The sequence below is a fragment of the Phalacrocorax carbo genome, chromosome 1 (assembly GCF_963921805.1).
Source record: "Phalacrocorax carbo chromosome 1, bPhaCar2.1, whole genome shotgun sequence".
Lineage (NCBI taxonomy): Eukaryota > Metazoa > Chordata > Aves > Suliformes > Phalacrocoracidae > Phalacrocorax > Phalacrocorax carbo.
In genome coordinates, this window is record NC_087513.1 from 131,316,868 (window position 1) to 131,334,486 (window position 17,619).

The 17,619-nt window shown below is 37.1% G+C and overlaps 1 protein-coding gene across 6 annotated transcripts in view; it reads right to left on the bottom strand.

Moving 5' to 3' along the window:
* The window catches only part of CNKSR2 (connector enhancer of kinase suppressor of Ras 2), a 225,188-nt gene that overhangs the window by 83,431 nt on the left and 124,138 nt on the right, over window positions 1-17,619 (bottom strand). For 2 of the 6 annotated variants that reach the window (XM_064474335.1, XM_064474378.1), the window contains exons 9-12: window positions 17,183-17,329; window positions 6,986-7,119; window positions 4,138-4,349; window positions 118-207 (exon numbers count right to left, since the gene is read on the bottom strand). In XM_064474335.1, the coding sequence (XP_064330405.1) occupies window positions 118-207; window positions 4,138-4,349; window positions 6,986-7,119; window positions 17,183-17,329 (583 nt within the window). The remainder of the gene's footprint in view (window positions 1-117; window positions 208-4,137; window positions 4,350-6,985; window positions 7,120-17,182; window positions 17,330-17,619) is intronic. The other 4 variants (XM_064474350.1, XM_064474369.1, XM_064474342.1 and 1 more) reach the window with 3 other exon arrangements.

Consider the following 17,619-nt stretch of genomic DNA (forward strand, 5'->3'; position numbering starts at 1 on the left):
GAACAGGTTCACAAAAATATGTATCTAAGCAAGCAGCAAAATGAGGTTGAAACACGTAGCTTGAAGCATGACAAAACCCATAATGCCTTGTACAAGATGTGTGTTCAGATCACTTACCTCTCCTACTATCTCTTTTTATTTTATTGGGGTCTTCATAATCCCCCACCCAGTTATATTCTACTGGCATAGAAATAGGCCTTAGTTTCCCTGGAAACAGAGGAAAAAATTGAGATCATGCACCATAAGGCAGCATTAAACTAGCATTCTTTAGAAGTAAGAACAAATTATGTGCTAAGCTGCTATTCTACAGGGCTGCTTATGAAACAGAATCCAGCATCTCCTCTGAACAAGAGGTTAAGATAGGAGTTCCGTTTTCTTTAACAGACAAGAAGCAGCGAAGTATTTAATGGATTTTTTAAAGTTTAGAAAATAAATCCAGTGCCCTACAAAATCATCAGTGGACTGACGTTTGAGGCTGACAAACACATTCAAATTACTTTAGTTTTCACTGAAAAATATCTATCTATTACTGTGGAAGCCCCTGGCACACCAATGGAGAGAACTGTTTTAAAGCACATGTGAATTGTCGGTAACAGAAACGTGTCCACATCACTGAACTACTTTCACAAATAGCATCTTTGCTGGTGGGCTTAAAAGATCCATCAGTGACTGAGTAAGAAAGGAAGCAGAAAACCTCTACATGTAATTTCTTTTGTAGCATTTCATCCACAGAAAACAAAGTACATTACTATTGGTAAATTCACTTTGATTTCAGATGACAAGAGACAGAAAGGCTGAAGAGTATTATAGCTTTTAAGTATTGATTTGGAAGCTGCTTTAGTTTAATTTAGCTTAATTTAATTTAAAAATTTTTATTTTTAAAAATGTTCTGAACTATGATTTCTGCCTATGGACTCCAAAAATACACTTAGAAATTCAGTGAAAGTGTGCTATACAACTTAGTGGTGTTACTTAAAGGGGTCTGAAGATTTTAGCAAGTTAAATCATCTATTGAAACAAAACATAGAGTAGCATAGCATATGGCACAATATCTGGCAGACTGAAAACAAAATGTTTCCACAAGGTCAGACATCGCTCTTTTTTGAATCAATTTTCTGGTCAGAAAATTGAAAAGTGGGAATATACTTTTTTTTTTTTTTAAAGTGGCAGCACTTAAACTAGAAACTTCAGAAGTCTTGTTAATTACTTTAGTAGAAAACCCCTACATAAAGGTGACCAGTCTTACTCCACATTTTTGAGGTTAAATCCATGATACACTGAAAAAGAAAGATGTGCTTATAATGAAAACAAATATACAAACACGTCTATCTGCCTAATGAAGTATGGTGTCCACGGGAAATACACCAATACCACGCCAGCAGCATAATGGTAAAAGGCTGTATTGCCTTTTTAAAAAATTGACAAAAAAGGGTGTATGTGTGCAGACCGCAGGATCAGGTCACAAATACGTCATTGCTCAGGAAATTCAACATATGTATTTAACTTTTTATTTATAATTTATTTTACTATTTATGGGCACATATTTAAGTCTGATTGAAGCCAACGACATTTAGAGCACACAGTTAAGAAGTCATTTCCTGAGTGGGGATGTATTCGGCTCATGTTTACTTCAGCAAAAGTAACTTTCAACGGTTACTTTTTCTAGAAATCCAACTTTCTCTTCTTTCTGAGGCTGAACTCACAGTATCTTACTGAAAGGACCTGCACAATTAAAAAGATAGAAAAGCTACAAAATCATGTGAAGTCTCATTGTTATCAAAAGCTATAGCCATAACAATTTTTCTACAAAATCTCTAACTGTTCAAAGTGCATGTTTTTGCTATCTGGCAGTAAAACTGCAATGACCAAATTTGTTTCTTTCCTTAAACACAGGTTTCATTTGCCTGCTACCTCTGCTAATGTCCTTCTTGTTCAGCCCCCTGGATTCCCTAAATCTGTTTTCCCCGGTGACTACACTCAGGAAAATTTCGTCCTTGGGTCGTGAACAGAAGCTTTCTGAGGCCAATTAGCAACAGTTACACAACAGCTGGAAGCCAGTAAGAGCATGAAAGAGAAATCCCTTTGTTAACATTGTCAAAAAATGTCAAAAGATTCCAGTAAAGAAATTATGGAGGGCCCTATTAACCTCTCACAAAGGCGGATTGAGAAATATTTTTAAAAAAAGTAAACACCATCACTTAATTAACGATGAGTACATGTTGAAAACAATTATCTCTCCAGGCCTTGGAACTCTGTTTGACCTTCTTTAATGGGTCACCATAAGCCAGAAGAGTGTTATTGTCATTTTCCAGATTTCTGTGAAATCCTAAGGTCATGCCTGGCCATAAATCTTATGCTAACAAATGCCATGTGGGAAACTTTAGAATTTAATGCTGTAATATTTTTAGAAAACACACTTAAATGGAAATGGACTCGATGGTGTGAATTCATTAAAAATGGAGATCAAAAGTGAAAGGCTGTATAACAAATGTGTTAAATAATGACTGATTTTCAGTGCAGTCTTTGATCCATGTATTTATAATCTTTTCTGCTAATAGAGAAAAAGGCTAAAAAAGCTATCCTGTAACAAAATAATGGATTCAGCAGTCCTTGAAGAAGAAATGTGGTGTTCTTCACTCTAGACCACCAGTATTAAAATTTAACATCTGGAACAGAGAGTACGTCTCTGTAAATGAAACTGACTGCATCCACCAATTTTAATAGTTGAAATACTGGAGTAATAAAATTGATATATCCACTTTGAAACCCTAGCAGTTATTTTGTACACTATGGACCTGGTTAGAAAACACCTGAAAACACTTTGAAATCAAGAAGGATACTGAGGATTTTGCAGCAGGATTGTGTAGTTGTGTAGAAAGGGTACATTTTATGAAAATGCATCCTTTAATGTTGTGCAAGCACATTGCTCCAGGTCCTGAGGATACTTTACACAGCTCAAGCTCAATTTATATCAAGGTTCCCAGGTGATTTTGGAGCTTGGCTGCATGATGCACTAAATCTACGCTTCCTCGTAAATTAAGTCTATCTCCTTCTCAGAGGAATATGATGTCAGGATTACTATAACAACTCCAACATTCAGCTTGTGGTCAGTTTAAAAATTGAAATAACGCGGCAAGTAGGGTGAAAAAATATTCAGGTATGTGCTCAGCTAGGACCATAGTAGTAAAAATATCTTTTTTAAACATGAGATTTCTTTCTCGTTTTCTTCTATACCCTAACAACTCTATGACTGCACAATTTTATACTTGGCAATAGAAAACCAATTCTCCCAGTCCAAAGCTGAAAGAATACTAGCTAAAGGAAGAGTTGCAACAGATTCAAAGAGAAAATAACCTGGAGCATAAACATTTGAGGAGCAATACTTGCACCAAAAATCGTTTCTGAGTTCTCACCCTAAATAAGTCAAAATTCAAGATGCGGAAGTAGCATGAATACGTGTGTGTGTTTACACGCAAAATTCTTTCTTAGACAACGCACAACCTCAAATAAAGAGGTACTGCTATATATAGGAAGCCACCATGTCCCATATAGGAAGCTACAGGATGTTAATATAGTATTACAAAAAAAGCATACTATTATCAGTCATACTTCATTTCTGGGACTAAAGAAAAAATAGAGTTTTAGAGAGCAGTGCAGCATGAAAGCAGCATGTCATCTCTTGGTAAATCTGAAGTGGGTGTGATCTTTAAAACTATTACACCTGGGTAAATTTTTCTAATGCTGAATTCCTAAACCTATGCAAGTCTTGCCCTTATACTGGGAGAACAATTCTATCCAATGTTTTTAGTAAAAATATATGGGCATCTGCCAAGTTTCTTTTTTTTAATAAAATGATACTGAAGCTTAATCTGGAAAATTAAGCTGATAACAAAATTATAGAATTTATATTCAGAAAAATCATCAATATAAAACTGGACTTGCCCTCCCTATCATAGTAAGTAATTAATTTTTTTCTTGCACGGAATAAGCTCCTAGGTGGAAATTGGACTAAGTAGTACAGAATTCTTAGCAAAATCAATGCCACTGAAAATATTTTCATGCTTAGAAACAAAAGCAGATGCACAAAAATCCTAAAATCAACAAATGGTGATTATCCTTACTAGATCAATGCCATACCATATGTTGGTGTGCTCTCTCTCCTTCCAGGACCACTTGTTCTTCCTTTCTCATACTCATAGCAGTACAAAACTGCATCTTCTTCAACCACATTAAAGCGTTTCCGATATTCCTGGTCAAGAAATGAGTTTGGAGATTCGGATCCTGTATGAACCGGCTTGCCCACTATATGTCTGCCAACATCATCACATGGGAGATTTCCCTTTTCATCCCTTTAGTAAACAAGAGAGGTTTTTAATATATTGGGATAACACATTGACTTTTTTTTACTGTGAATATCTCAGTAAACATGGAAATATGTCAATATTTGATACAAGCAGGAAACAGATGCCATCGACCAACATCAGGATCACACATCATATATGCATATATATGCATGTGTGTGCCAGTTATCTGACACATCTCTGCCTATTCATTTATTTTACAGACTGCAGCCATCTCATTGGTTTCTCTTGAAAAGAATATAGAAATAAAGCTGACATGCAGCTACTCTTTTTTTTGTGTTTTTTAGAATCTACCTAGCGATTTCTGATTTAGGGCAGAGAAATAACATTGACCTTACTTTTTTATAGTTTCATTTTTAAATATATCAGTTACTTTTAAGACAGGGCTATAAGGCAAGCATGGACAAATTCAGGCTGGTTCCTTACTAACTAACCCCGGAGCAAGAAGAACCAGGGACCAACAATGTACAGACATTTGACATAGTCTTGCACAATCAATTCAAGTTGCATAGGTACATCCACTTGGTATCAAACAGGGTGTGTCTTCCATCTGAGGACAAAGCAAAGCCTCCTTGAGGGATCCAGGCAGCCACGGAGGAGGAAAAAGGGTCATCCTGTCTTGGCTGTGACAGCACAGCACCACAAACCCCCACTGACCACTACGCTTGCTTTGGCGGGCTGCTTTCCCAGAGCAGGGACTGTGTTGGCTTAGAAACGGGGGCTGGTGCACCCCCATCAGGGCTGTGAGCTCATCTCCAGTCACAGAAAGACTTTCTATAGCAACAGTGCTGGGGGACCCCAGCAGGTAACATGATGGAGACTGACACAAAACAGTCAGATGCCAGTCGGTGCTGCAGCTGCCATCAGGGGCTGGCACAGGAAAGGCTCCATGTTAGGGAGAGCAGCCTGAGCTGGAGGGGACTTTACTACAAGCATGAAATGCAGAGCTACCAGGCAAACACCCTTTGCTACAGCCCTCTGGAGATGAGGGCTTCATTCTCATGCCCAAAGGTATTCAACAGATTTGAGATGGGCACTAACTTATGACCGGCACTTCTAAGTAACCGGCACATGGAAAGTGTCAGTCCCTCTTTCTCGTGCCAGCTGTGTGTGGTTGTCAGGTACCGGCACCAAGGAAGCATGCCTTCACGGTTTTACAATTTACATCAAAATATCAAGTCTTTTACTCTATTCTGGTAACAAAACTTTTTTTTTTCCTTGGAACTGCAACAAAAAACTGAGAAACAGATGCTGAACAGTTTGATAATACCCAAAATAAAGACATGCCTAAATATAGTTAATCATGGACAAAAAACCTGATGAAATGCCAAAACAGATTATTAAGAAACACTGTACACTATGTGACAGGTTTGTGAAATGAAGTATAGTCCATTAGGATTAAGCTGATAAAAAAATTCAAATGCACATAGCTTAATCTCTCTAAGATTACAGCTTGTACTGATATGTATTAAAAGATTTAATCAGAATTGGTCCAAACTACTGCATTTTGAAGATCTCGATTTGTAGAGCAGAACTCAAAAACTGCTGAGCAGCGAATATTCACTAAAAATACTTCTAAAAAGAGGACGCATTTCTTATCAAACAAAAATATTTCTGTGGTAGTAAACATGATAAGTAGCAGTACAGAGGCACTACATCTTTTAAGATAGTACAGTTTCAGTTTCAGGAGCAACAGGTCTTTATTATATAACTACTGCATTCAGAGTAACTTAAGACTTTCCATGAAAATTAACTAAAAGAAAAGCAAGAAGGAATTTAAAGATACATTGACTGGACATATGACAGCCTGTGTCTAAGAATATGGAAGCTTTAAAAATACTGATTCCTCTTAAATACATTCCTAGACCTCTGGGTAGCTACTTCTGTATTTTTTATAGGCCATAATTCTCTCAGAATTTTAGGAAAGCAACATCTGTGTACACTACAGAATTATACTGAATCATCTGAGGTCATGTGAGAGTAGGGTGATGAATCTGCAAGAAGGATCTGCTGCTTTTCTGGCTCAGCAAGCCCAGAGACCTGGGAGAGATGAAAATGCCTGTTCCAGGTGGCAGGTCACAGTAGCAGATATATTTACAGGGAACACCATGGCCACTGCAGAATTTGGCAGAGTGGCCACACTAAAATGCAATCCTGAAATTTGCTCTAACACTATCTAATCAAATATATCTAAACAAGAAAACACTATGGCAGAACAAAACAGTGCTCTTGTTGAAGTTGAAAGTTTCTTGCTTTTAGCTCAGTCTTCATTGTTGCATCATGGTTATTAGGCAAGGGGATACAAACTCCTTTCCTAGTTATAGATTCAGTATTCCAGATACTTTTGCTCTTCTGAAATAGGATGAGACTGTTACAGACAATAGATTATCCCATATTTGAGAAAATAGGGTACTGAACCTTCTTTTCTAAAGGCTACTGTCTTTTGCAGACAATACACAGATTCAGATCATTGTGGGTCTAATTCAGTGTATCTACCCTTAATAATCAGTTCACCTGCTAAATGATTATAGCCCTAATCCCACAGGGCAGGCTGATAAACAGGTAGGAACAGAATGGTCAGTTACTTAGTACTGTTGAATTGTACCTGAAATGATCTTTTTTACCTTGGAACATAAGGTTCTGTTGGAGGCGGGGGTATATAGAGATCCTGAAGGGCAGAGCTGTCTCTTTTTGTAGGTGTACTGATAGTGCTGGATGGTGTAGCAACACTGCTTGTAGGACTTCTAGGAATAAGAGGCTGGTTCAAAAGAGAGAGAGAAATAATCAAGATTATCCTTACACATTATATGTTTCGTTTGAAAAAGCTACAAGCATTTTATAGATCAGAAAGTTAAAGAAATAGTTAACAGTTCTAATGTTTTGTGTGCTTTTAAACTGACTGAAATAACACTCATGCTAAGTAGACAGATCTACAAATGGACATGTATTGTGCTTATAAAATTACATCTTTTTCCCTTTTGCACAGCAAGATTATTGCCAATGCCCATAAAAACAGTAATCAGTAGAGCCACTGGTGAAATATTAATGACTAAATAATGTACAGAATCCAGTGAATTCCTTAATTAAACATTGTAAAAAAAAAAAGTCTAGCGTTTACAGTAAGAGGTGCATAAGTAGGCATTAAATTGAATGTCATCTCCCCCCATCTGCTCTACAGCTTAAGAATTAACTGTGAAAGCTTCAGTTTATGTCTACAGATGCTGTAAAATCAGGTACCTCATCCTCAGAGCACACACACTATGAGACAGAATAAACTGGAGATTATTATTCTTCTTCACTCCCCTGGGCACACTCCTCACAAAGTAACATTTACTCACAGGTAAATAAATTATACACTCCTTGCAGAATAATCATGCATTCTAGCTATCATCCTAGTCCAAATAGGATCCTTCCTCTTAATCACATCTCTCTCCCTCTCCCTCCCCACCCCCTTCCCCTCCTCCCTCTTCCTCCCTCCCACCCCCGCCCTTTCTTCCTCGACTAACTTGACTACCTAAATAATGACTAACCATCTGAAGACTTTATTAAATAACTGTAGGGCTGGAAATTATAGCAAGATTTTCTAACAGTCTCTATACAGATTCAGAAAAATGAAACGAGAAGAAAACTTTGATTGCTTTAGTCTACTTAATAACACATCTGCCCAATAATAAAAGCCTTATGTTCTTTGCTTGTGTGATAGCTAAACTCAAGCAGAAGAAAAATGGCAAAACAGCAAGTACAACAGTATCTTCATATACCCTAAAATTAATCTAATATTAAACAAATGCAGAGTTTTGCTTTGAAAGAGTTCTTTCCCCTCCATCTTTTTAGAAGTGAACTCCTTGGAGAAAGAAGTGTTGGGATTAAAAAGAGTTCACCATAACTCTACTATCTGACCTAAATAACTACTGGAGGACACAAACATTTCACATTGTATTGATGGCAGAGAAGCTCTAAATACTGACTGAACGGGTGCATAGAAAGATCCTTCTGCCAGCACTATTAAGAATACTTTATGGCAAACCAACAAGGCATGCCTGTGCAGAATAATCAGTTCTCATTTTCTAGATATTCATCTTGACACTGTAGCATTATGCCTATGCTGCAGAAAACCCCAAGAGTTCAACAGCAGGAACTTCTTCAAAATGTTGACCTTTCATAAGCTAACGATGAGCCATTGGAATTTACGCTTACCAAGCAAAGCACCCACTATTGCATTACTTTTTTTCAATCTGTATGTAAGAATAATGCATGCCACCTAGGAAACCACATCCTTTAGCCAGTTACTGCCTTGTTTTAGGAAAAGAGCTGCATTAGATGTTATTTATCTCAAACATAATAAAATGTATGCTTAAAATTTTCTTGTTAAATCTCTGCAAGTCCCCCTTTAGAGAAACAGCTATAAACCAACACAAGTTTTCTCCTTTTGAATGTTAGAAAAGCATGTCCTGTAAACAGCGATGCTGTTAAATTCTTTCCCTGCTCATTAGAGTTAAGGTGAGTATTCTGTAGCCAGGCCAATGAAAAACTGCCAGTATTTACAGGAAGAGAGGGAGAAAGACACACACACACAAAACCAGACAGGTAAAAGACTACAACCACTAAAAACAAGAAGACAGAAGTCTGTAAAATAATAATAAAGTTGGTGGCAAAAGCGGGTAAAAAACAAATTAAAAAAACGAACAAACTAAAAAAACCCTCTTTCAGAGAAACAAAAATCTTATCCTTTAAATTTTCATCTGTGACACTATAGCCATAGATGTTCTTAAACCACTTACTGATACAACGCTGGTTATTTCCTTCCTGATACCTTGCACCTCCGTGACAAGTACTCTTTGTGCTTGCTGAGTAGCTTGTAGAATTAATTTTCATTGTAAGTCAAAATCATTTTGTGACCTAGACCCTTTTTACACTTGTTAAGCCCAGGCTGTTGCTGTTCATGGCTCATACTGGCTGGAGCACTGAGAGGAAGACAAGCTGGGTAGATGGATTTCTCTTCTCCACTTCGAGGAAGAAGACCGCCCTTTACTTTACCTGCATGAATAAGTAGGTAAGAGGAAATAGGGCCCTAGAGACTAGACTGGTGGCAATCGGTAGGAGTTTATGGTTTATGTCACATAAGGAAAATCATGCTCAAGCCTAACAGTGATCTGGACTTACAACGGGTTGATGAGCCTCTGGTGGTCCTACCCGTCTGCTAGAGGACACAGGTAAAGAATCTCCCTTGTGTTACAGCCTGTAATACCTGAGCTTAACTCTTTATGTACTAATGGTATGGGCTTCATTTCTGAAAAAAAAAAAGGATCTTGCTGAAGTCTGAGGATTCTATCAGGTGACGTCACTGGTCCCTGCTAATACACAGCACAGATATATAGGTTGGTTTGTCCTCCAGAACTGTTTGCTGAAAGATGCTGGAAACCACCTGGGGTTTGTGCATCTTTGACAAGTGCATATTTTGGTTCATCTTTTGGCTCAGCAAGGTGGTTACAGCAGTGAGTGCAACAGGAAGAAACGGTATTCAGTCTACCTCAGAAAACCACAAGTTATCCAGCTACCTGAAGGTAAAAGATTTCCCTCAAACTGTTCCCATGTCAGACACTTTCAGAGGTGAAATTACAGTGTAATTGGTGAAAGCCTGATGACTGTGGTATCTCACAGGATGGCAATGTGGATACACCTTCCCAGGGCACCCAGGATAGAAACTCTAATACAATCTAGTACAAGTGGAAACACAATCCTGTAGGATTGTCTCAAAACATACTAGGATGTCTCATATCTTTTCCGTATTTGGGTCATATTACCAAGCCAACTCTCCAACTTACTTGCACAAAAAACAGAAAAGTTGTATAACTAGGAAAAAAGGAGAAATCCAAATTTAAAAATAGGTCACCACTTTTTTTAAAAAAATACATTTATCACCACTTCACCAGTTAATAGTAGCTTAGTAAGAACTGCTACATGGTAAAAGGATTCATAGGCTCTCTCCTGGTAGTAGTTCACCACACTGAGAGCATTGCTGTAACTACCACCTTGTGCTGTAGGAATTCAGCTTTCATTTTATAGAGAATTAAGAGTCTTCAGGCCCTCCTGGTTGAAAAGAGAGCCTTCAGAACATGGCCTGTGGGAATGGTGCATCTACATGGCATTTTGCGTTGCGATTTAGAGAGACCTCAACTGTTCAGTTTGAGTCAAGCTGTGCACCTGCATGTAGATCACCTCACGTAGCTCTCCAGTTCAATGGCAGCCATTCAGTGCACCATGTGCAGGCACACTGAACAGAAAAACACATGGAACTTCATTCAAGTCTTTCTGAACTGGCTGCCTTGGAGATCAGTTCTCTTCCAAGGACTAGAGCTTTTTCCTGCTGCAGTCCCTTTTGGTAGGCTGGCCAAGGCAAGTGAAATTGATGAAACAGCAATAAATTTAAAAAAATTTTCAGGTCCAAAGAGTTAAATACTTGACCCATGGGAACAGCTTGACAAGGGAAGTTTAGAAGTTACATGTTAAAACTAGAATAGCCTCAAAAATGTCCCACAAAAGACCTTGCATCAATCTTACCCATAATGACAGACACAAAGTCCATATTTCAATACAATTTGGGGTACTGTTTCTCAAACATTTTGGATGCACCATCCTCCTTCAGGACCATTAATTAGTCCTTATGGACCCTTTCCCAAATTGTCAGTTGGGCAGGGAACCGATAACCAACCGTCTCTACTTAGAGCAGCTCAGTTTCTCTAACACAGGGAAATAAGAAGTCCCTCTAACTACTAACTGACAGCACACAGGCATGTAACTCCCGTCTCGTCCAGAAGCTGCTCTGTCCCTGGTTAGCTCTGCCCTGCAGTCCCTACCTCCCTCTTGTTACCAGGACCTATTGCTGCTTTTCACATCCTCAGTCCTGAAGGAATGGAGAGGATGCCCCCAGTAAATCAGCATATTATTTTTGCTTTTTCTCTCTAAACAATTAATATAATTAATATTTAATATGTACTATCTAAAATTCTTTTTAATGTTTTTTTAAAATCTTTGAACCTTTTTTTATCTCCCTTCGAGGCTGCAATATATAGTTTGAGAAACATTGCTCCAGAAAAAGACACAAAATTTTAAAAAATATAAGCAAAACCAAGACAAATTTTTAAGTGGCAATAACTTTATACAGTATTTGCATCAGTAAACAGGTTTTACTACTAATATATTTTTCATATTGGATCAAGGTTATGACAAATTATCGAACAATTGTTTCCAATGAAATAAACTTTTTATAAGACCAACCATGACATGAAGTAATGAAATACTATAACTAATTCATACTCTGTAGGAAAACCCAGTCAGAATCCATTTTAAGAGTGCTGCAAAGAATGCCCAGTTCCCATGTAGTTAAAAGACAACTAAGAAATTAAAGAGCAAACAAGTTAAAATTTTATTCAAATTTAATGATTAAGAAGTGTAAGGTCATTAATTCTAATCATATATGATGAAAACAGAATATAGCATTGTCTCTAGGTGAATGAAGGAGAAAATATAATCAAGTAAGGAAAAATACTAACTAAAAATAATAAGAGTAGTACTTTCTGTCAAACCAAGGACTCTGTTACTGTTGCTGTAGCTTCTTAGGAGGCTGAAAGTATCATAGTGGAGATATGACGCATACCTAATCCAAAATAAAGTCTGTTTAAAAAAACTACAGATACCGAGCTGTTGGTGATTTTATAATGGTACAATTTAATCACATACAAAACAGTACAGTGAGCTATTTTAAATATACAAAAGATGACATTTAAATAAACTTGGTGAAGAGTGTGACAGAGTGTTTAAAAGGGGCCAGAAAGTTTTTTTCCAAGTCAACACACAAGGTGTGGCTGGCAGCTGGACCTGCCCCCAGCCTCACCGACATCAGTAAGAGCTTTTCGCTGATATTAGCGGAGGGTGGTCCACGTTAGCCGAAGCATGGCAACATGTTGCTCTACCACTCCTTTTCTGTATTATAAAGAAACTGGATGAAGAGTCTTCCACACTGCAGTCAAAGTCCAGTTTCCTTTGACTAATTAACAAAGCATTTTCCAGAAGGCAAAGGAGGACTTTGCAGCTAGCTTCTTGCTACTGTGATGATAGCGGCTTACATGAGATTTCATGTGCTCTGAGAATCTTCTCTATCATACCTTCCAGCCTTGTTAAAGCAGCACTTTGGGGAGCCTCCCTTTGAAACCTCCCCAGAATAACACAAAGTGCAAAGGAGAAATAAAACAGACAATCTAGGGTAGAGGATGTTTATTTAAGTTAGGTTTTGAACCAGACAAAAATTTGTAGAGTTCAAAGATAATTAAATCACCTCTATGTTAAGTAAGAAAGATTAAAAAAATTAAAGGTTAAACTTATTTGGTTTGTTTACCATGTTCAGTAGCAGTCAGAAATACAAACATTGCAATCTGAAAGATCAGTGTAGGATTTCCACAATGGATGAGAGTATCAGAAGAAGTAACTGAAAGGCAAATTTAGCAAGATTTGTCTTGCAGGCATAACATCTTAATATTTATGGTACAATACCATATTAATGAATACCTTCAATTGCAAACGCAACCACAAAATTCCCCGAGGCCACAGCTGCCTAGTTCAAATGTTATAAAAGCAATAACAAAAAACACAGGCTGAAAAATCCCTTGACTTCACGAACCCTGACATGATTCCAGAATGTGTCAAGGGAGGACTCTGATTATCTGCAAGAAGTTGGATACTGATGTATATTAAAACCAAAAATCATCAAGTGACTGAAAACAAAACAAAACAAAAAACCCCAACCAGCACTTCCTTTAATCAGGACACAAGGGGAAAAAAAGGATGTTTTTCTTTCTGTACGGACTGACCTTAGAGCTGGAATTAATGCCCTTGAAAATACAAACTCATTATGTAATCATGCATAGTATAGCCATAGGATAATTGTATTATTTTACTTGATGTACGTCAAGCCATTCAGTACCAGTTTCAGGACTGCTACACAGGATGCGCAATTCTTTCTTTCCCCTAGCCCTTCATATTTATTCTAAGGATAATAATATTTTTGAAAGGAATATACCATATTTCTGCTAAAAGGAAAAAGAACCCCAAAGAATTAATCAATAATTATGTAGACTGCATTTAACTTATAATTCATGGCAAGACTGCGATGTGAAGGCAGAGCTGTTCAAAGTAAATCACTGAACATTCTAAGAAGTATTTATGCCAATTAGTAACCAGTTAATATCTGAATGGTCTAAAAGCAGCTTCCATACTCAGAGACCACAGATGCTTGGCTGGCATATGGCTCACCTAGGTCACTAACATCGAACAACAAGCTCTTAAAAATTTCGTTATCAGGATGCCCTGTCGCTTGCACACCAAACTGCTTGATACATTGGTAGTACCTGCATACTGCCTCCACTGGAAGACTCGTCTAGCACTTTCCCAACTTACAGGCATACTTAGTATCTCTCCATTAAGTCTAGTTTTTCATTAGCTGCAAATGGCAAACTTCATGTTCTTACCTATAGTTATCGACTAAACAAGCAGAATGCAATTTACCAATAATGCCTCAACATCATTCACATTCAGCTAAAATTAAGTTTTGAAGGTTCTCAATTAAAACATCCCAATGTAAATCTCAATGTAAATGTGTCTGAGTTTAATTCACTGAAATAACTACCTTCTACATTCGCTGCAATAGCTGTTAAACATCTTCATTGGTAAGGTGCATACAAAAACTCAGTCTCTGCTTCTGTGTCAGCCTCCTTACATTAGGGCAAACTTTCACCTTCCCACCTCACTTACTGCAATTTGATTAGGATGTCACACCACATTTTTCCTCTGTTCACTCCATTTGCAAAACCAAAAAACCCCACGGCAGCCAGTTTGCAGATCCTAATTCCCATTTTATCAGAATTTCATCCCCATACCTTGTTCTAGAGTCTTTTTAATATTTTGCTCCTATTTTGTACTTTAACAGAATTATTACTGAGTCATAATTTCCTTATAGCTTGTGTCTGTTGAATAATACATATGGTTCAATTAACTTAGCTCTGGGATGACAGCACAGTTATAACATTTTCAATTATTTCATGACATCCTGATATAGGAAACCAAGTTATCGTAATTTCCCCTGCTTCCACAGGCCATAGAAGTACTGCTTTTCCTTACGTTTTTTCCCATTTGCTATCACTTCTTCCCTCTCCTCTCACTCTGCCTCCCAAGCTCCTATTAAAGAATAGCACTCTTACATGAATCAGGACCGTAAGAAATTTCCCAACAGCCATAGGGAAAATTGAACTCAAAAACCATACATCTTTTCTGATTTTTTTTTAAAATTTTTTAAAGTAAATTCTGTTAAATAAACATCATTTCTTCCTATTTTTAATAGCTATAAAATTACACTGCACTGTGACTGCTTTCACTGCTTGTTATTAATCAAACATCCAGTACCGATTTCACACTTAGGCTACATTTAAACTTCAACATCATCTGACTTCAACATCTGTTCACCTCTGAACTGCATAAATTAACAACAGAAATCTCCACATTATTCAGCTTCTGAAGTTTGCCTTCACTTCACCCTGGAGCTTTTTCGACACTCGATCTACTTAAGAAAACTTGTTTCTCACACTAAAATCACAAATTACAACAGACACACATATGCACACTTCACACATAAGTCTTGAATAAGGTTCTGGCCTTTTCCTGGTGTCATGTTTGAAAATAATCAGAACAATATCATCATGATACCAGAATTATATCACTGTTTAAAAGCATCGCTAATTGTACTTATGTTAGCCTTAAAATTTTTCACATTTTCTATGCTACCAGCAAAAAACCCACAACAAAACCAATACTTCCATCACCCGCCTTCTCCAAACCTGTAAGATTACAGAAAACCTCTATCTAGGGTCAGTCTCATTTTTCTCATTCTCAGTCTCAGATAATCTACATTCAAGCTAGCTGTCCAGACTCCCTTTATCATCAAGTGGACAGAAAGAGGCATGTGTAGGGTCCCGTTCAGCTCTTCCTAAGGCAGATCAGCCTAAAATAGGCTAAGATGAATGAACCAGTAACTGTTATGTCTGTCTGCTGGCCAAAGGGAGTAAAAATGAGAAGCCTGAATGAAATGTAGATATGTACATAGCAGATATCTAAAGTTAGATCAGTTGAATAACACCTTAGTATCTGTATTGAGAGTAAGGATGTTGAGATGTAAATCAGAGCCAAATACAACACACTAAAAGATTACTGGATTTTTGCTTCTGGAAGTGAGTGCAGAATTTCAAACAGGCCCACAACTTTAGCTCATGACTGCATTCACTGTAAAATGACCACAGGAATCCTCACTTTCCTACTGGACTTAGTTTAAATGGTGGAAATTGGTTTCTATCCAATTTCTTCCCACCTTTCTGGAGCAGCCTGTCTTGAATTAATTGCTTATTTGCTATTGTATACATCAATGACCCATGTCAGAAACTTCTGTTGTGGGGTCTTCAATGTAATTATTCTAGTGGCAAATGATAAAGTGAAGCAAAAAGAAATATTTGGGAGAATGACCTAATTCACCCAAAGAAATATCAAACTCACCCAAAGAGGATTTAGACTAAACGCATTTGATGCCAGTTAAAGCAATGATGTACATTTTCTTTTGTATTTATATTCTTACTAAAGCTATGATAAAAGTGCAGCTTTCAAGTATGGACTTTCATACACTCATGCATACAGATTTGCACTTTTATGTTCAGACACTAATGAGAGATTTTTGGTTGAAAGCCTTTTGTCTAGCCAGTACTTTATATCTGAAAGAGCAAGACATCTCAATCATTTAAAAACTTAGTTTCAAAGACAATGATGCATTTAACCACTAAATGAAGTAAGTTCTTCATGGCATTAGTTCTTCTTATGAATCTCTTAATATTTTAAATGGCAAAGACCACAGCTACTGGCAGTGGCATTTCCATACCTTATTTTCCTTTTTCCCGAACTTTGCAGAAGTCTTTTCTCTCTCAAATATACTTAATTTTAAATTAGGCTTTGTATTGGGCTAATAAAAAAGTCCCAAAGAGTGTATTGTCTACACAAAGAAAACCAGTTTCTAAACATTTCTATCTGAACTCAATGAAAAAAGGGATTATTTGTCAGTTCCATCTGCTGGTTACATGCTTTCATCAGTCTGGACATAACTTTTATTTCCTAGAGTAATCCAACACAGCAACATATTATCCTGGAGTGAAACATGAAAGCTTTAATGAAACCATTCCGTGGTTTTCAGCGCATTGCAGGCTTACTAAAATTAAAGGCCCAGACAGATATCCTGTGCTACACCTCCTTATGTACAAGGGTTGCACCTCAAGGACAACTCTGACACAAATACGACTTTATTTACATGAGGAAATGTTGATGGTCAAGTGGTTTATTGAACAAAATCACCTTACAAATTTTCCTATAACTCCATGACTGATCAAACTGAGAACTCAAGATCTTTTCCTCCCCTCCTGCTTTGAGGTTATACTGCACTGAGAACAGTCAAACCAAAATTTACCAGTCTCTGAAGTATGCTTGTTTCCCCTTGGCTAGAAAAGTTATCTGGGGCTACTTTTCTGCATTGGGATGCTTGCTTCTTAACTTTGAGGAGTTCTAAAAACAGGTTTAATTTCAATTGAGAACAAACTGCAGAGAAATCATTTCAGAAACAATTTTTCAGAGTATACAAGAGTAAATCCATATGCTGCTGAGATGAAGCACAATAAAGCATCACTGAGATAATCTATAGTTAAAATGATGGTGTATGACTTATGATTAAGCTTCATTACCTGCAGAGCAAGGGGCTTCCATCTCATATTTTTCAGTAAAGCTGGTGCTGAGGTAAGCATGCTCTGAGGTCGCTTTTTCAAAGTTAAGATAACACCACTCGGATCCTCTCGTAGTGCATTCACCAAATTTTTCAACTGCCACCCCACCTGGTAACCAGTAAAATCATTACAATAAAATTGAGGTACAGTATTCAATATGTAATGTTCCCTTTTTAAATAAGATTAGTAAAATAACATAATAGGAGTGTATATATATATTAAAGGAGATTAACTCTAGAAATGTGAAAAATAAATTACTGCATAAAAATCACGTCAACTAAAATTAATTATTATAATGCATTAAGATGGATATGCATCATTTCACGTTTTAGAATTAATAAACTACTGTTACTCCACTGTAAATGCACAATCAAATCTCAAAGTGTCTTCAAAATTAG